Below are 20,890 nucleotides of genomic sequence, written 5' to 3' on the forward strand. Positions count from 1 at the left end.
TTTTAGCTCCGTTGCGTCGAGCGTTGAGAGTTAACTCTGGTCCCGGTTCCGGATTTTCGAACGTCCTTGCGTACAATTTAATATCTTGTATTTTGCGTTTCGCGTCTTGTACTCTTGTAATTTTGAGACGTTTCTCACCAATAATTTGAACCACTTTGATTGTACTTTGTACTTTTTAGCTTTTTGGTCATTTGCGTCTTCAATTCGTCGAATCTGTCTTTTGTCTTCACCTTTTATTATTTAAACGAATATCACTTGTAAATAGAACAATTGCAACCAAAAGCTTGTCTTTCTTGAGGGATAATGCTATGAAATATATGTTCATTTTTAGCATTATCAAAAAGCCACATTGATCTCTTCATTTAGTTCAATTGCCCACATAATATAGATTTGAGTAACATGGATGTGGGAGTGGTTTCCTAGTCTGCATTAGATATTGTGATCAATGATTTTATTTAGAATGTCAAGATCCGAACGAAGATCCTTCCCGGTTAGTCCCTTGGACAAAATTTCAGAGTGATTGGCTTCAGGTTTGCAGAGCAGGGTTAATGCATCAGTGGCTTGAATGAATTCAAAAAGATGTTCCAGCTTGTGTCTTCTGCTGTAGAACTCTCTTCCCTCGGTTGGAACGCCCAGAATTTCACCAAAGGTTTTGAGGGGGTATTCCCACCATTTTTTGTTAAGATGAAACCTTACAACCTTTGTTTTGGAGTTAAAACTGAAGTTGGCATAGAATTCTCTTATTAGCTCAGGATATATAGGTCCATTGATTAGCATAAAGGACGCTAGATTTCTTTGGAATAGCTTGTTGATTATTTCAGGAAATGCTTCAAGGTTAATAATCCTCCCTTCTGCGATTGTTCTCGTTTTGAGCCACTTCTTGTTGTATAGTGTGTGTTGTCTTGCATCAGCTGGAGGATTATATCTTTCCTCACCACCTCTTGGATTGAGCATTCCTGGTTCTTGCCATTTTCTACACAATGATTCTTCAAATTAATTCAAAGTGTATAATTCAATTGTAGGCAACAAGTTTTGCAAATTTTAATTATCATCAATACTTAGGTGTTTCGATGTAATTTTCTTCACATTTTCACTTCTTCATTAGTGTTAATGGGTTTGCAACTAGGTTATGATTTTGACATCTAACATTATCACACTCAATTTGCAACAATGTTGTTTATATCACATGGACAATGATTCTATGAAAATCTAACCTAGATGTATAATGAACTCTAGAATTGTCCAAAGTCAAATCAATGCATAGATATACTATAATTATCACTACAATCGTTTCTAAGTTGTTCTTTAAGAACAATTTTGATTGTTTGCATCAATTTGAGTTTTGATTCATTCTAGTTAGGGTTTCTTCATAACCCTAATTCATCATACTAACACAATTAAATGCTAGAAAAGCAAGGATTAATCATACCGAAAATAGGTGTGTGTTTTGAAGTGAGTTTGAATGAAATAAAAGTGAGGGTTTTATTTAATTTTAAATAGAATCAGACCACGCACGGTCGAAGCACGGTCGACCGTCGTGTTAGCCGTGAAAGATTTTCCAGACGTACAAAATAGGAATCTGCGGTCGAGTATGCGGTCAGCGTAATTCAGCCGTGGATTCTTCTGATCACCCATTTCTTCTCTTCTTCTTCTTCTGAGCGCGTTTTGACGATTCTTAGGTTCTATAGAATACTTGAGGACAAGTATTCTTTTTCTAACATTGAATGATCACATCCTCCCGATGTTTGATCATCAATGACACGCAATATAATATATATATATATATATATATATATATATATATATATATATATATATATATATATATATATATATATATATATATTCAATCATAGACATAGTATATACAAAACGCATCAATCTTGTATTTAGCATGCAATTCATAGTTTCACACAAACACACAATCCTACTACAAGTAATCTTCCTTCAATAATCTTTTTAAAATCATTTTTCAAACATAATTTGGCTTTTGTAAGAAAACTCTTTCATTAATTCAAAATCTTTTTGAAAAAGTTATTCTTATTAGCATTTTGATCATTGGTTTTGATTTATGTTAAGATTACCCAATCCTTGACTTATCCCTTCCATTGAATTGCTAGCTTGGTTCATTTTTCCTATGTTCTCAATTCTCCTAATAATAGACAATGGACTTTGATTACATGATTTGTGTTTGCTAGAGTCGTGACACACATTCATTTCAAGTTTGTCTTTTGATGAATCATAAATAATCATTCTTTCAAGTTTTCTTTTCAAAGCGTTGTTTTCATCAATTAAAACTTTGTTAAGTTGTCTAACATTGTGTAATTCTTTCTTTAAAAGTTTTACTTTGTCACGACTACTATCATACACAAATTTAATAGTCTTATAATCATCTAACAATTCTTCATGATTAGAAAGATAGAATACATGTACCTCATTGCAATCCATGCTTGAGACATCATCTTCTTTGAATGGAGATTCAACCTCTTCTTCACTTTGTCCATCTTGATTTAGATCATCCCAAGAGCTCATGAGGCAAAAATCTTCATTTCCATCCAAACCTTTTTCTTGAAAATCTTCAAGCTTCTCCAAATTCTTCCTTACCCATTTACTCTTTAAACTCCTAGAGTTTTCTTTTTCTTGAGAGCATAGTGAATCCCAACATTCTTTTGCACTTTCACATGAAATTATCTTTATTCTTTCTTCACTAGGAAGAACTCCATGATTTAGTGAAATTGCATCAATTTGTTTCAAAACATCATTGTTTGGAATTGTTGACTTCACTAGTCTTGAACTTGCTTGTGGAACAAAGTCTCCTACTTTGATTATTCTCCACAAGTAGTAATCTTTAGATTTGAGATAAGTCTCAAATCTCAATTTCCACACATCAATATCTACCTTATCAAAGATTGGTGCTTCTTTCACCAATTCTTCCAAGTATCCCATATTTTGAGTTGATCCGAGAATCGTTGACTCAAGTTTTTTCATAAAAAAAATTTTGACGCTTTCAAAAATGTTTATAGAGCAATGATTTGAGCAATCGCTCTGATACCAATTGTAAGTAACTAGTGGGGGTGAATAGTTACTTAATACGTTTTTAACACTTTTTCAATTGATCACCAAATTTGATTAACTATGATCAACCAATTCAACTCAAACTTGATGTGTGTAGTGTATATGTTCAAAATGATGAATAAAGTAATGTAAAGAACATATACACAAGGATTATAGTGATTTGGGTGGATGTTAACTAATCCACCTTAATCCACTTCCCGGTTACACTAATCGGGATTTGTTGCTTCACTAAGCACTTTTCTCCAAACCCGATGGAGATCCGATTTACAAGTCTTCAACTTCTTTGGTTGACAACAAACCTAACCTTTCTATCCCTTTGAAAGATTAACTCCAACCTAGATCAACTTGTCTTCACCTTGGACAAGTATTAATCTCCAAATGAGATTAATCAACTTCCTGAGTCCCTTTAAAGAAGTAGATCACTAAGCTAGCCTATGCTTCTACTAATTGAAGTTACAAGACTTATACACTTTGCAATGATGATCCTAAGACTATACTAAGACATACATTACACTAAGTAAACTCACAAGATTAATGATTTTGATTAGTAAGTTTACAACAACCAAATTCTATATCTATAAGATCATAGAATCTTCTCTTGCTTGATCACATTTGAGTAGTAATTAGAGCCCTTGTAAACTCTGGAAATAAGCTTTTGAAATATGCAAGAGGGTCAGCTTCAAATTCTCTTCAATGCTTGCCTTTTATAGTAGGATTCAAAAAATAGTTGTTGGCACACGGTTGCCAGCACGGTTGACCGTGGTTCGACCGTGCGTGCTCCAGTCCAAAATGTGTATCTGTTGTATAACTGTTTGACTTAAATTTGAACACCACATTTTGGCACCTTTACTCCATCTAGCACCTGCAAAAGAAACCCAACATCCTATACAAGTACTATATGCATTAAGTGTGTGAGAATTGGTCTTATTAAGTGAAAGTGACATAACACTCCAATAGTGGTAAACCCAACATTCTTGGAGAAGTGTCTTGATTGATATTTTGGATAATCTCAGTTTGGTTAAGACTTAATTAGTCACATTAATGCATTTGTTTCAATTCTAAAGACTAGTCAATATGTCATTAACTTTCTAGTTTCAATTAATCACAAGTCATGTTCATTTTAAGATTAGGTAGAGATTAATTGAATGATTTCTTTCTAAGATAATCATTAAGTGTGTAGAGACATCAAAGTTAAGTCATACTTGAATAAGCAATAACAACTTGTTACTTAGACAAGAGCAAATAAACAATTGACCATAATTCCATTGTGAACCATTTTACACTTAATTTATTGAAGTATGCTAGTTACTTGAATCCTAGTATTCTAACTAGTAAGCACATATCAAGCATATTAGTTAAGTTGACAAATTTATGAGTATTAAACATATTAGCAAGTAGCAAGTAACACTCACACATAGCAAGAGATAGTTACTCTAAGATCAATCATATAGATATTTGCACAACTTGTAATTTAAGCTTTTAGCAAGCTTACTTGTAATATAACATATTGCATGATTAATGTGCAAGCACACATTAATGTCCAACACATGCACAAGGGAAGAGCAATCTCTAGTTGGGACTTGGTGACCATCCTAAATGTATCTAAGTGTATTTTAAAATTACAAGTCTTTACTAGTTACACTTGAAAGCATTGTTTTTCATTTTGCCTTAATTAATCACTAAGTCATCTTTAATAGTAATTATTGTTCTAGTAAAATTGGCTTAAGTGTGTTGGTACTTGATGATCATACTAAGGATGTCTAGTTAAGATTTAAGATCACAAGTTGTTGTTTAACACTTATGTGTTATGCCTAATGTTGGTTAATTTGTCATTAAGATGTCATTAGGCATAATTAACCACAATTAGTGTTTTTATAACCAAAACTCAATTGAGTATGGAGAAGGCATCTATTCTAAGCGTGTTGAGAAAGGTTTCATGAATTATAGATGTTGGGAACTAGTCAAACATAATTTGGTCAAAAGTGGTGATAGAGAAAACTGTGGTTGCACTGCGGTTGACCGTGATGGTGACCGTGCAACTTGTTTTCATAAAACTACATTGTAATTCAGTTTGAGATTCTATGACTGGCTATGCGGTCGACCGTACCTTAAACGTGTATTTTACTGATCTTTAATTCTATTCTTTAAGCTATGTTTGAGTTGGTCATTTGCAAGATAAAGTATGGATTAGTGACCTTGCGTGTTTTATGTTAAGATGTCGATCATCACTTATGCTTATGTATGTGTCATCATCAAAACATATTCTTTGGTTAATTATCATACTTAACTTTTTCGTTTAGTTCATTAACCAACATTCAACCAACACCTAAGAAGATAGAAATTTTCATTTGGCGATATCTAAATAAAAGGCTTCCCGTAAGGATTGAACTTGACATGAGATTAATCGATTTACATAGTGTAAGGTGTCCCCTATGTGACGACGACTTGGAATAGGTAGACCATTTTCTCGTAATATGCAAACATGCCTTCGACATTTGGAATTGAGTATTTAACTCGTGGGGCTTATCAAATGTTACAAGCTCCATTTTATTGCTATTGTTAAACGATGATGGTGCTACTAGAATGTCATGCTTTTAAAAAAGGGTTTAGCAAGCGGTGAAATAAATTTGTACTATGTAAATTGGAAAAATTAGAACAACATAGTCTTTCAAAGTAAATGTTGGAACACTCAAGTGGCTCTAAACGAGATACAAATCAAATCTTTCGAGTGGATCTCAAATAGAGCAAGAAGGAAAAAGTTCGAGTGGTTAACATGGATTTCTAACCCAAGTATATATCTTAACATGCTGTGAACTGTTATATTTCGTGTTGCTTTGCTTAGCAGTTCCCATGTAGTAGTGCAGGTTGCTTCCTTGTAGCCTTTAGTTTTTTTTTTTTTTTTTTTTTTGGTAAAGGGTTACCCCGATGAATACTATTAAAAATAATAAAAGGATGATTACAATGAAGATCAGAGTTGCAAGAGAGTCTTACAACCACATGGCAAACCAACTAGACTATTACATAAACAATGCATAATCTAGACCTCAACACCTAGCAATAAGCAATGTTATGGAACCTTCCAACAATCCTTCATTTCTAAAACAAAAGAAGAATCCAAAAACTTGAGAGACAATAGCTTCATTCAAACAGTCGAGAAGATGAATTCGTATAATTAATCCACCGAGCGAGCTTTTTGCCCATATAACCTGTTGTTCCTTTCCTACCACACATAGTTTACCAAAGCACCAAAGACAAGTTTAGCAACAACCTCACGCGCGACATTACGGTTCGCAAAAGGGATCGGAATATCCCTAATAGTTTTCCATCTACTACTCCAATTTGGAACAGGCATAACATGCGTAAATTTCATGCAAATTTGTTTCGAAACAGGGCAATCAAAGAAGAGATGATCATGCGAGTCAGATTGGGACTTACATAACGCACGCACAAGATTAGCATTCACTTGTAAATTGCGTTCCCATGGATTCAGTTTGTCTTGAGTCTTTAACCTTTCACCCATAAGTAACCAAACAATATATGAGTGTCGAGGAATGCATTGCCCAAACCAAACCACATTACACCATGTAATCCTAGGAGCATGTGGTCGAATGGTTTCCCACACCACACTAACAGAAAAATGTTAAAATACAATGCAAATTTAGAATAATATGGAATTTGTATATGTATATGGGTAAAATATCTAGATATTAATATGTATATGAAAAATATCTAGATATTAAAATGTAAAGAAAAATCTAGATATTTATGTGTGTAAGAAATATCTAGATATTTATATGTATAAAAATATCTAGATATTTATATATATCCATGGAAATATCTAATTTCTAGAAACTTCCATGGAGTAGTATAAATAGGGGTGAGGATTTCATTTGTAGAGTGTGAAGTAAGGTGTGAGTAAGTGAAGTGTGAAGTAGAGGAGAAGTAAGAAGTGAAGAAGAGTTAGAAGTAGAAGTTGTGAAGAAGTAAGAGTGTGAGTTGAGTACATAATATTGTAATTGTTTCTTTGTATTAATAAAAGTGTTATTTGTTAAGTTTCCCGGTTAAGCCTTAGTTCGTGTTTGAGTTCTTAGTGCACTTGTGTTATTTTTATTATATGGCCGGCTCTGTCGCCTAAGTGATATATGGTCGGTTATACCGCCTGAATGATATATGGTCGACACTGTCTCCTAAGTATTATTGTGCACTAAAGATTCATAAAATTAAAGGCTAACCAACATCAAGTGTTGGTGTAGTGAGTGTAGTATAATCTAGGTCCTCTGTAGTGGGTGTGTTGGGCTCGTCGAAGCTTCCAACATTTGGTATCAGAGCGGGTCGTTCGGGACCATTTCTAGTGGAGGTACTCATCGGTAAACGTTGGACGTATACATCATCTTGTTAACACCAAGGCCCTAAGGGAGATTCTGTCAGAGCACAGTTAGGAACTGTGAAAGCTCATTGGTCTGGGACCAAGCTTATTGGACGTTGGACGTCATGATGGCAGATCTTGCAAGTACGAGCAGTGGAATCAAGAGTCTCAATAACCACAACTATGGTTATTGGCGGACTTGTATAGAATCCTACCTACAAGGACATGATTTATGGGAAATAGTTGATGGCAGTGACACAACGCCTCCACCGAAAGAAAATGCCGAAGCCTTGAGAAAATGGAACATCAAGGCTGGGAAGGCTTTATTTATATTGAAGACCACAATCGAGGAGGATCTATTGGAGCACATCCATGACGAGAAAACACCAAAGGCAGCTTGGGAAACTTTTGAAAAATTATTTTCAAAGAAGAATTAAGCACGCCTCCAGCTCTTGGAAAATGAGCTCGCAGGTATCTCACAAGGAAGTCTATCCATTTCTCAGTATTTCACCAAGGTGAAATCTATTTGTCGTGAGATATCTCAACTTGCTCCTGAAGAGAAAGTGAGTGATGCAAGGATGAAGAGAATTATCATCCACGGCTTAAGGTCCGAATATAATGGATTTATAGCCGCTGTGAGAGGATGGCCTACTCAACCATAATTAATAGAGTTGGAGAATTTATTGGCTAACCAAGAAGCATTAGCCAAGCAGACGAGTGAAGTAACCATAAAAGACGGAGAAGATGCACTCTTCACCAATAAGTAGAAAGCAACATCTCGAAGACAAGATGCGATGAAAGAAAGTAAGACATATGGGTGGAAGGGTCACCCAAAATCAAAAGACAACGCTTCAGGGGGAGTTCAACAAGGAAGAAGAGATCATCGCCAACAATACAAGGAAAATGATAAGAGAAAGAATGGTGAATGCTTCAATTGTGGCAAGAAGGGTCATTTTGCTCGAGATTGTAGATTCCCCAGAAGGCGAACTTTCGAAGGAAATGTTTCCGCTGCAAGAGATGAGAAGAAAGAGGTCACATTCGAAGCAACCATTAATGAGGAAACATGGGATGCAGAAGCTGGACTCTCTGTTGAAGCTGACATAAATGATCAAGCTCTTACAACAACTTTAAAGTCAAAAATAAACTACAAAGATGATTGGATCATCGATTCTGGGTGCTCAAATCATATGACCAACGATGGGACAACGCTGCAAGAAATGAAGGATTACAAAGGAAAGAGAGTCGTGTTGACAGCCAACAATTCAAGGTTGTCTATTTCTCACATTGGAAAGACAATAATTCCAAATGAAGGCGACTCTCAAAAGCTCCAACTTGAAAAGGTGTATCTTGTCCCTGGTCTAAAGAAGAATTTACTGTCAGTACCACAATTAACAGCAGAAGGGAACTATGTGCTCTTTGGAACTATGTGCTCTTTGGACCAGAAGATGTGTCCTTATTCAAGAGAGTGAAGGTGTTTGGCAATCCAATTATGCAAGGAAGAAGAATAGAGTCGGTCTATGTACTATCTGCTGAAACAGCATATGTGGACAAGACTCAAAAGAATGAGACGGCTGATCTGTGGCATGAACGTCTTGGGCATGTGGGCTACAATAAGTTAAAGGAGATGATGGTGAAACTCATAGTAAATGGGCTTCCTCAAATTGATATCCGAACAGATACAATATGTGCTGGATGTCAATTCGGCAAAGCTCACCAATTGCCATTCAAGGAGTCACAACATCAGTCCAAGACACCACTAGAGCTCATACACTCAGACGTCTTTGGCCCAGTGAAACAAACATCACTTGGAGGAATGAAGTATATGGTGACATTCATTGATGACTTCTCAAGGTATGTGTGGGTTTACTTCATGAAGGAAAAGTTGGAGACTTTTCAGAAGTTTAAAGAGTTCAAGAAGAAGATAGAAAGTGAGCTCAATAATAAGAAAGTGAGCTCAATAATAAGATTAGGTGCTTACGCACAGATAATGGAGGAGAATATTTATCGACTGAGTTCAATATCTATCTTGAGAAGCACAAGATTAGAAGACAATTAACTTGTCCCAATACTCCACAACAGAATGGAGTCGCTGAACGCAAGAATCGTCACCTTGCCGAAACTTGTAGAAGTATGCTTCATGGTAAGAATGTGCCAGGAAGATTTTGGGCGGAATGTATGAGAACAGCATCATACGTGATAAATAGGCTTCCACAAACAAAGTTGGGATATATTTCACCGTATGAAAGATTATGGAAGATCAAGCCAACCGTCAACCATCTCAAAGTTTTTGGATGTGTATGCTACGTCTTCGTGCCAGATCATCTATGAAGCAAATTTGAGAAGAAGGCAATTCGGTGCATTTTTGTCGGTTATGATGAATCAAGAAAAGGATGGAGATGTTGTGATCCAAATACCGGAAAGTGCCATACTTCAAGAAATGTGGTATTTGATGAAGCGTCTTCATGGTGGTCACCTCAAAAGATAGAGCTTCCGAAATCTCATGGATTAGAAGAAGGTCCAGAAGAAAAAGAAGAGCCTAAAGAGCAGGTATTGGATCCAATAAAATAAGGAGAAGGGTCGTACTCTAAGGAAAAGAGTCCATGGAAAACTGGTGTGCATCAATCTATATCCGAGGAGGTTCGTCCAATCCAAAAGGAAGTCGAGGAGCATGCACAAGAATTAAGGAGGTCAGCAAGGCCGAGACAACCTAATCCAAGGTATGTCAATGCTGCTCATGTAGATGAATCAATACCTATTGAGCCTTCTACTTATGAAGAAGCAGCACAAATTCAAGAATGGCAGAAAGCGATGGAAGAAGAAATTAATGCACTAAAAGAAAACCAGACATGGAGTTTAGTTCCAAAGCCAAAAGATGTAAAACCAATATCTTGTAAATGGGTTTACAAGGTGAAGACTCGATCAGATGGCTCCATTGAAAGGTATAAAGCTCGACTTGTTGCTAGAGGTTTTTCTCAACAATATGGGCTGGATTATGAAGAAACGTTTAGTCCAGTGGCGAAGATCACAACAATTCGAGCTCTACTAGCTTTAGCCGCTAGCAAATCTTGGAAGATGTGGCAGATGGATGTCAAGAATGCTTTCTTACATGGAGAACTTGACAAAGACATTTATATGGAACAACCAAGAGGCTTTGAGAACAAGTTCCATCCTGACCATGTCTGCAAATTAAAGAAAGCACTATACGGCTTGAAGCAGGCTCCAAGAGCTTGGTACGGGAAGATTGGCGAGTTCTTGGTACAAAGTGGTTTCACAGTTGCTCCTTCAGATTCTAGTTTATTTGTGAAACAAGATCAAGAAAAACTAGCCATAGTGCTAGTATATGTGGATGACTTAATCATCACGGGAGATCACTATGAGGAGATCCAAAGAACAAGAGAGAATCTGTCTATCAGATTTTATATAAAGGAGCTTGAAGAACTCAAACATTTTCTTGGACTCGAAATAGAGCAGAAAAGAGAAGGATTATTTATGGGACAACAGAAATATGCGCGAGATCTTTTACAAAAGTACGGAATGCTTAATTGCAAACCTATCTCAACTCCGATGGATCCGAATACCAAACTACGAGCAGATGAAGGAAAAAGTCTTCAAGATGTTACCATGTATCGAAAGTTGGTCGGAAGTCTTATTTATCTCACACTAAGCCTGCCAGACATATCTTATGCAGTTGGAGTGGTTAGTCGATACATGAGCAATCCGAAGAAGCCTCACCTTGATGTTGTACGACGCATCTTAAGGTATGTTAAAGGCACTATCAACTTTGGTATTTTATACAAGAAAACAAAAGAATGTCAGGTGACTGGATATTGTGACGCTGATTATGCTGGAGACTATGATACACGACGATCAACAACTGGATACATGTTTAGTCTTGGATCAGGAGTAATATCATGGTGCAGCAAGAGACAACCAACAGTATCCTTGTCAAGCACTGAAGCAGAATATCGATCGGCATCATCAGCAACACAAGAAATTATGTGGTTGAAGCAACTAATGGAAGATCTTCATATATATATATATATATATATATATATATATATATATATATATATATATATATATATATATATATATATATATATATATATTCTTCATCAATCAACAGATTATCAAGTAAAACTTTTCTGCGATAACCTATCAGCTATTCGTCTAGCAGAAAATCCAGTCTTTCATGCGAGAACAAAACATATAGAAGTGCACTATCACTATGTTCGTGAGAAGGTCCTTGAAGGAGAGATCAAGATGATGCCAACAAAGACAGATGAACAGGTTACAGATATATTCACCAAGAACCTAAGTAAACTGAAGTTTACAAAATTCAGAGAAGCACTTGGAATGGTCTGTAAGACATCGTTGGAAAAAAATTTGCATTGAGGGGGAGTGTTAAAATACAATGCAAATTTAGAATAATATGGAATTTGTATATGTATATGGGTAAAATATCTAGATATTAATATGTATATGAAAAGTATCTAGATATTAAAATGTAAAGAAAAATCTAAATATTTATGTGTGTAAGAAATATCTAGATATTTATATGTATAAAAATATCTAGATATTTATATATATCCATGGAAATATCTAATTTCTAGAAACTTCCATAGAGTAGTATAAATAGGGGTGAGGATTTCATTTGTAGAGTGTGAAGTAAGGTGTGAGTAAGTGAAGTGTGAAGTAGAGAAGAAGTAAGAAGTGAAGAAGAGTTAGAAGTAGAAGTTGTGAAGAAGTAAGAGTGTGAGTTGAGTACATAATATTGTAATTGTTTCTTTGTATTAATAAAAGTGTTCTTTGTTAAGTTTCCCGGTTAAGCCTTAGTTCGTGTTTGAGTTCTTAGTGCACTTGTGTTATTTTTATTATATGGTCGGCTCTGCCGCCTAAGTGATATATGGTCGGTTATACCGCCTGAATGATATATGGTCGACACTGTCGCCTAAGTATTATTGTGCACTAAAGATTCATAAAATTAAAGGCTAACCAACGTCAAGTGTTGGTGTAGTGAGTGTAGTATAATCTGGGTCCTCTGTAGTGTGTGTGTTGGGCTCGTCGAAGCTTTCAACAAAAAATTTGTCAAATTACCTCCACATTCCCTCCATTGCACTACATCAGTGTTATTATTTAGGATGGGGGAATAAAATTCCGCATTGCACTAAACTCATTGTACCAAGTATTAGGCCATGTACAACTGTTACCATGCACTATGTCATTCACATTCTCATTCATATTGTACCCCTCTCGAACAATGTTGCGCCTAGACACAATATCTATAACAGTCACGTGTCTATTCCATCGATCAAACCAAGCATTGGTGATAGCTCCATTATCAATTTACAAAAAATATAAGCATGAAATATGTCTCTAATATTAAGTATTTTCCGCCAACTCCAGTTAACGTCATTCGACACCATAACATCTCAAAACTTTCGATTAGCCAAACGATAAGTGTGCACCCATTTTACCAATAAGGATTGTTTATGGGATAAAAGGCGCCAAACCGAGGATAAAAACAATGCCACGTTCCATAATTTTAGGAGTCTAATACCAAGCCCACCTTCGATCTTTGGATGGCGCACATCATCCCATTTAACCTTTGCTTTACCACGTTTCATTTCGCCTTGAAACCACAAAAAGCCCCTTATCATTTTTTCGATATCTTTCACAACGGAATCTGGTACACAAAACCCAAGTACCAATATATTTGCATCGACTTACAAAATTCTATAAAAATCACTATAACATCACTATAACTCTTGTAATGTTTTCTTTGTGAAAATATAATGTGTTGGCTTTCAAAAAAAAAAAAGTAGTTTGGTCAAATTATCATACTTTTTTTAAGCGGTTATTTCGACATCGAATACTCTTATTTATCATGTATATACTTAATTGAACTTTACTTAATTGAACATTAATTGTACGATTTAAATTTAGAAAATGTATGTAAGTTCTAAAATTGTCATCTAAAATTGTCAATTTTATGCATTCAACTTATTATTATACGTAAAAAAAATTTTTTGTCAATTTTATGCATTCAAACGCTTGGGACGAACTTAAGAGACCAATAGCCTAATGATGCTTTACCTGGTAGCGGTGGAGGGTTGGCTTGCCATTTACCCGGGGTTTACCCGCTGCCGGGGGGGGGGGGGGGGGGGGGGGGCGGCAATGTGCCCGTTCGTAGTAGGGGTTTCTCGTAAAAAAAAAAAAAAAAAACTTATTATTATGCGTGTGAACTTACATATAGAATTTCAACACATGTAGTTGAATGATTTACAACAAATTAATTTTAAAGTAAAATTTATACAATTTGATAGAGTACAATCTTAAACTGTAAACTATAGAAATAAAAGCAAAAGGTTATGTTTATACTCAAATGGATCTAATAATGAAGGTTTTGAGCAAGAAGGCACCCCAAGAATGGCCGACATTCATCCACTTCATAATTTATATTTATCTTTGTATAACTTTAGTGGTGAGTTGGTGAATATCTTCCTTTAACCTAGCTACTTGCTTGGCTTTTTATTGATAACAACCACAAGCTTTTAATTTAATTAATATATAATTTGAAAGTTCATGAAATTTATAATATTATGATTATATAATTTATCTAACATATATACATAACTAGGTTTTTAACCCGTGTGATACACGACTGTTGAAAAAATCATTTAAAAGATTAGTTATAATAAGTGACATTCATTATATTACTAAGCCCGCGTAATTCACGGCCGGTAAAAATAATTAAACTGTATATTATTTAATTAGTTGTTAATGATAATTAATAGTAAATAATTAATTTAGTTATATCTTTATTATTAATTATTAACAAAAACTTTTACTCTCTGAAGTTCAATTTTATTCTATCACTATGAATCAATTTTTTGATTAACTAAAAAAACAATAACATAATATCACTTTTATTCTCTTGAGCGGAGCTTCCAACATCAATATGGTTTCAATCATTATCGATTATCATTAAACATTTTGATATTTTTTTTTAAAAAAAGCAAAGATTTTATTAACCATTAAAAGCATACAGGAGGCATAGGAATAAACCCATGCAAAACAACCCGAGAACTACAAAAACACGACAAATATTCAGGACACTATTACATGCAATACATCAAGTTCTTGAGTTGCAAAGACTGCAACTCAAAGAAATAAACTAAGGAGCCGTGAGATATATGCTTGGGTTGGTTAACCATACGTGCCAATCGAACTTCCTTCCTCTCGCTCTAGTTGAAATCCAATCGAAGGATTTGACTTGTATTTCATTTAGAGCTACCGGGGCATTCCAACGCTTGCTTTCGAACACCATTTTGTTCCGGTTTTTCAAATGAGATACGCACAAATCCACAATAAAGCTTGCCAAATTTTTGCGCCAAAACTCGTAAGTGTCACATTTGCAGCTGCCATTCCTCCGAATATTTCTTGTAGACAGAAATGAGAAAAGTTACCCAAGTTCCACCATCTAAAAACACGATCCCAAACGTCAATAACATGTTTACAGAAAATAAGCGCGTGATCTACGGATTTCAAATCATCGTCACAAATTGGGCAACGCACACTATGGAGGTCGATACCCCTTTTGTCTAGTTCGAGTCTCACCGGTATTCTTTTCTTTAACGCCCTCCAAACAAATATATCTATTTTTTGGGTACCAGGTTGTTCCGAAGAGTATTCACTTGATTGCTGCTCGATGACAGTATCTGCTTGTCGATCTCAGAAGCTAGGATTTTGACCTTGAAATTTCCATCCGATGACATAGACCAAAACCATTTGTCCTGCTGCCTGCGATTAAAATTAAACGAAGATAATAAGTTGGTTAGAGCTTCAAATTCCCCCGCCGCATGACCTGACGGACATCTCCTCCAATTCCATGTAATAGCTCCCTCGGTTATACGGTCTTTAACAGTTATGTGGGCTGCTTGTTCAAGTCTATACAACCGTTGGAATGTATTGCATAGTTTATCGCCGCCGATCCAATGTTCATGCCAAAATGATGTATCACTACCATCTCCAATAACTTTGTTGAACGAGCTCTTGAACTGGACCTGATTTTCCTCAATTGCCATACCTGCTATCACAATGTTACGCCAAACACCCAATGTCGAAGAGTGAATTAATTCACTATCCGACATTAGGCCACCGCACGGACCATATATACTTCGAATGACTTTGACCCAAAGTGAGTTGGTTTCGGTTTTGAACCTCCACCACCACTTACCCAAAAGTGCAAGGTTTTTGCTTTTAAGTGACCCGATATTTAACCCCCCCCCCCCCCCAACCCCCCCTCGAATGAGTTTAAGACGTTTTCCCATTTTACCCATGCCATTTTGGAACCCGAACCCGACCCGCCCCAAAAGAAATTACGCCTTACACTCTCAAGTAATTTAATCACACAGGGCGGAGCACGAAAGAGCGAGAAATAATACAATGGTAGACTTGTAAGAACCGCTTTAATAAGAACTAGTCTTCCACCAAATGACATCGATCTCATCCTCCAACTCGAAAGTCTACTATTAAATTTATCAATTACCGGACGCTAATCATCAATTTTTTTCATTCTCGATCTAATAGGTAACCCTAAGTAAATGAAAGGGAACTTTCCAACTAGGCAACCCATGTTGTGGGCTAAGGAGCTAAGTTCCATATGATCGACCCCAACACCATAAATGCAACTCTTTTGGAAGTTGACTTTTAAACCCGAAGCTAGCTCAAAACATTTAAGAAGGTTCATAAGGTTACTGGCATTTGATCGAATCCACTCCCCGAAGAAGATAGTGTCGTCCGCGTATTGAAGATGTGATACTAGTACACCATCGTTTCCGACCTCGATACCTTTAAAAAGACCTTTATCCGTTGCCGCCTTCATAAGAATGTTCAATCCTTCTGCCGCAATTATAAATAGAAAAGGGGAAAGTGGGTCTCCTTGTCTAACGCCCCTTTCAAGAGAAAATTCACTAGTTGGAGCACCGTTGACGAGAATCGAGATAGAAGCCGATTTAAGACACGTAAAGATCCAATTCCTCCATTTGCACCCGAATCCCATACTTCTCATCACATCCATTAAAAAAGTTCCAATTAAGGCTGTCGAATGCTTTTTCAAAGTCGGCTTTGAAGATGATACCCTTCTTCTTGTTATCCTTAAGATAATCCACAATCTCATTGGCTATTATAGCTCCATCTAAGATGAATCTGCCTCTTGTGAAGGCACTCTGTTCAACCCCTAAAAGTGTCAGTATAACCTTCCGAAGTCTGTTGGAAAGTATTTTGGCAACAATATTATAATAGCTTCCGATAAGGTTAATCAGTCTATAATCTCCCAGCCCCAACGGGTCTACTTTTTTGGGAATGAGGGTAACAAAGGATGCGTTGCACCCTCTACAAATTTCCCTAGTTTCCCAAAACCAAGAGATCGCCTCGACAAGGTCATCCTTAATTAAACCCCAAAACTTCTTAAAAAATCGCAAATTAAAACCATCCGGACCCGGTGCTTTCATACTCCCACAGTCATTAATGGCCTCGAGAATTTTGAATTCAGAAAACTTACTTTCTAAGGCACTGGCTTCATCACTATTTATCACCGGATAGATTAGGTCTTCCATCGAGGGCCTTAAGATGTTGGGCTCTTCAAATAGACGACTAAAGTGATTGAGAGTTGCTGATTTAACATCCTCCGGATTGTCATTCCAAATGCCATTAATAAGTAAGCCTCAAATACTACACCTATTGTAATTGTTCAATATGATTCAGTGGAAGAATTTTGTGTTCTCATCTCCCTCGAGAGCCCACCGGACACGAGCCTTTTGCTTAAGCATGCTTGTTTTAGCATTCTCTTTTTCAAACCAACACTTTCTTGCATTATTCCATAAGGCCTGCTCCTGCGAATTTAATAGGGATGATTCTGCCTTAATTTCCAGCGCCTGTGCTACATTTTTGTGTGTCTCAATTTCGCCATCCAGCTGCCCAAATTTCTGTCTACTCCATAGTTTTAAGGCAACCTTGACACATTTTAACTTATTCAGAAACACTCTGTCTTTTCGTACACCTGTGGTTGTAGATGCAGCCCACGCATCAGAAACCACCTGCTCGATACTCTCATCTTCATACCAAGCGTCAAAAATTTTAAAAGGTTTTGGACCGTAATTCTTCTCTTCATCCTTTAAAACAATAGGGCAGTGGTCTGATTCCCTCCTCTCCAATACCACCGCTGCTAGGTTATTCCACAATAAATAAAACTTTTCCGAGACAAGAAAACGGTCCAGTTTGCTGAACTTTGTACCATCATCGCTGACCCGCGTATATGCCCTTCCACCCAAAGGGATGTCTAACAAGTTATTGGAAAGAATGAAGTCGTTGAACCTCCTTGCTCTACTCGCAACAAACTCGCAATTAAAACGCTCTGTGTGATCCCTAACTTCATTTAGATCCCCACAAATTGGCCATGCCTCATCATCTGCCGATAACAAACTATCAAGCAAATCCCATAGTATTTGCTTCTTGACATCATCGTGTGGGCCATATACGTTAAGGACATTCAAATTAGCACCATTGATTTTCCATTTTCCGCGAATACCAATTACCCGATCTAACTTAATGACATTAACTGCCTCGAAGAGTTTAGAATCCCAAATTAGGAGTTGTCCGCCCGATTTACCGATCATTTCTTGTTGGATAAAATCACAGTCATTAGATCCCCAAATGTAACACCCTAGACAAATTCCACATCGCCCACGAACATGAGTGATCATGGGATTATAAGGTAATACTCACGCTTAAATGACACAACGCGTTTTGGGATCACAGGCTGAGTAGAAGTGCGAGTACGTTGTGGTTAAGCGTGCTCGGGCGAGAGCACTACCAGGATGGGTGACCTCCTGGGAAAGTACTTCTCGTGTGTGGTCGCCAAGAAAAAGCCGTGCGCCTGCGGGCAAAGCGGACAATATTGTGGTCATGTTAAGCTGGGGTGTTACAGAATGGTATCAGAGCCACTCATGTGCCGTTGGGGGTGGTGGGGCAAACCTCATCGAGGACGATGAGTCCCTAAGGGGGGGTGAATGTAACACCCTAGGCAAATCCCACATCGCCCACGAACATGAGTGATCATGGGATTATAAGGTAATACTAACGCTTAAATGACACAACGCGTTTTGGGATCACTGGCTGAGTAGAAGTGCGAGTACATTGTGGTTAAGCGTGCTCGGGCGAGAGCACTACCAGGATGGGTGACCTCCTGGGAAAGTACTTCTCGTGTGTGGTCGCCAAGAAAAAGCCGTGCGCCTGCGGGCAAAGCGGACAATATTGTGGTCATGTTAAGCTGGGGTGTTACAGAATACCGTCCCACATCGGTTGGAGAGGGGAACGAAGCATGCCTTATAAGGGTGTGGAGACCTTTCCTAGCATGACGCGTTTTGGGACCACATGCGCAGCAGATCCCATGAGAACTCTGCAGTTGCGTGCTCAGGCGAGAGCACTACCAGGATGGGTGACCTCCTGGGAAAGTGTTCGTCGTGTGTGGTCGCCAAGAAAAATCCGTGAGCAACCTACGGGGGAGACAAGGGTACGTCCCTATCTCTGCAAAGCGGACAATATCATGCTACGGGGAACGTTTTACCTGGGGTGTTACAGAATGGTATCAGAGCCAGGCCCCGGACCAAACGTGCACAGTGAGGACGCTGTGTCCCATTATGGGGGAGGATTGTAACACCCGTGTTACATCCGTCCCACATCGGTTGGAGAGGGGAATGAAGCATGCCTTATAAGGGTGTGGAGACCTTTCCTAGCATGACGCGTTTTGGGACCACAAGCGCAGCAGATCCCATGAGAACTCTGCAGTTAAGCGTGCTCAGGCGAGAGCACTACCAGGATGGGTGACCTCCTGGAAAAGTGTTCGTCGTGTGTGGTCGCCAAGAAAAATCCGTGAGCAACCTACGGGGGAGACAAGGGTACGTCCCTATCTCTGCAAAGCGAACAATATCATGCTACGGGGAACGTTTTACCTGGGGTGTTAAACCAAAGTGAGTGAACCCATGTATCATTAACAAGGTGAAGTTTTGTCTCTTGTAGAGCAATAAAAGATGGTTTTTCATACAAAATCAGCTTCTTAATAGGCCCGAATTTACTGTCTTTCGAGACTCCAAATCCTCTAATATTGTAAGATAAAATCTTCATTATAAAGAATTAGTGATCGAAAAGAAGTTAATTACCTATTGTACAGCAGACTTCTTCTGCCATTTTAACCCCAATCGGCAACCAAATTCCTGAACCCCTTTCGTATTAATAGAGCTGTATGAATCAGGTTCTTCCTTGTTCCGCCCATCACTATTTAGGTTTGACACTGAATTAGTGCTTTTATCTACAGCTCCTTTTGCCTTCGAGTTTTCCTTCTGACTCTTAGATGCACATGAAGTACATCTAGATCGAATTGGTGCCTTACCTTGTCTCTCCTTTCTAGCGACACTTTTGATGTTTAGCGTTCTAGACGAGGTTTTCCACCGGCGTATACTAGACCAGCAGCACTCTTTTTTATTTGATTCGATGACTTTTTGAGTTCTGGGAATTAATTTTTTTGGAGTGCACCGATCATTGCCCTTAGTTGTGAAGTCTGCCCCAAATTCAGTATCCTGCTTGTTTTGATTATTTAAAGTTGGGCTAGGAATAAATCCATCTGCTGTTGGGCCTACCCCATTCTTTAATGGGTTTTTAAACTTATTTGGAGTCTGACCCATGAGGTTAGTATTATCTGCTTTCATTTTTAGGCTTAAATGAGCCCCACTATTTCAGTCCATTGAGATTGGGCCCTTGTCTGCCACTTGTTCATGCCCCTCATCCAATCCTAAATTCTTTTGCACGCTGGTGATATCATCAATAAACGGCGCCGTACTTGGGAACACCCCATCACCCTCGATCGATGCTTTGGGAACTGAATTATCTACCTTCTCTGTGCCCACGTCTTCATGATTGCCTTGGAAAGTGTTGCAAAAATCCCCACAACCTGACCCTTCATCTTCGACAACCGAATTTTTACACTTCCGGTTGATTTCGCCGGAATATTGATCCCTGTCTGGGTTTCTATCATCACTGTTTTTGGTATCTTTCATGTTTGATTGATTGACATCTAGGACCTGGTTGAATATGAAATTCTCCTCATCCGAGTAGTCATACGTATCATCTACGAACTCGTCATCCTCCATAAGCTCATCACTTGAGCTGGACTTTGTTGATTTAAATTCCTCCAAATATTCCTCTAGATCGAAAATAAACTGTAATTCTCTGCTTGTTTCCTCTTTAATACTGACGTACACCATTTCATTTTCCTCAAGAAGATTTACCCAGCCATCTATTTGTGTGGCATTGTTTCGTGCATATAGTAGGACTTTACCGGCTGTAAGATTCTGGTTTCCATCTTCGATGTTACAGTTTTCCATTTCAAGG

At 37.6% G+C, this 20,890-nt stretch overlaps 2 protein-coding genes across 2 annotated transcripts; both read right to left on the minus strand.

The window, feature by feature from the left end:
- Positions 1-15,998: 15,998 nt before the first annotated feature.
- Positions 15,999-16,328, minus strand: LOC139860533 (uncharacterized). Its single transcript, XM_071849285.1, has one exon. It carries the CDS (start codon positions 16,326-16,328, stop codon positions 15,999-16,001), a length of 330 nt encoding a protein of 109 aa, XP_071705386.1.
- Positions 16,329-17,205: 877 nt separating this feature from the next.
- On the minus strand, positions 17,206-19,627 carry LOC139860534 (uncharacterized). Its single transcript, XM_071849286.1, has 2 exons — positions 19,456-19,627; positions 17,206-18,167 (listed from the first exon to the last, which is right to left on the minus strand). The coding sequence occupies exons 1-2, from the start codon at positions 19,625-19,627 to the stop codon at positions 17,206-17,208; spliced, it is 1,134 nt and encodes a 377-aa protein (XP_071705387.1).
- Positions 19,628-20,890: the final 1,263 nt, after the last annotated feature.

The sequence above is a fragment of the Rutidosis leptorrhynchoides genome, chromosome 7 (genome assembly GCF_046630445.1).
Source record: "Rutidosis leptorrhynchoides isolate AG116_Rl617_1_P2 chromosome 7, CSIRO_AGI_Rlap_v1, whole genome shotgun sequence".
Classification (NCBI taxonomy): Eukaryota; Viridiplantae; Streptophyta; class Magnoliopsida; order Asterales; family Asteraceae; genus Rutidosis; species Rutidosis leptorrhynchoides.

Bases quoted from the DNA above. Each gene is read 5' to 3' on its own strand.
- LOC139860533 (XM_071849285.1), bottom strand. From the start codon at position 16,328: ATGAAGGCGGCAACGGATAAAGGTCTTTTTAAAGGTATCGAGGTCGGA.
- LOC139860534 (XM_071849286.1), bottom strand. From the start codon at position 19,627: ATGAAGATTTTATCTTACAATATTAGAGGATTTGGAGTCTCGAAAGAC. The intron at 18,168-19,455 runs GTAAAACGTTCC...GAATTTGTCTAG, and splicing joins ACTTTGGTTTAACACCCCAG to GGTGTTACATTTGGGGATCT.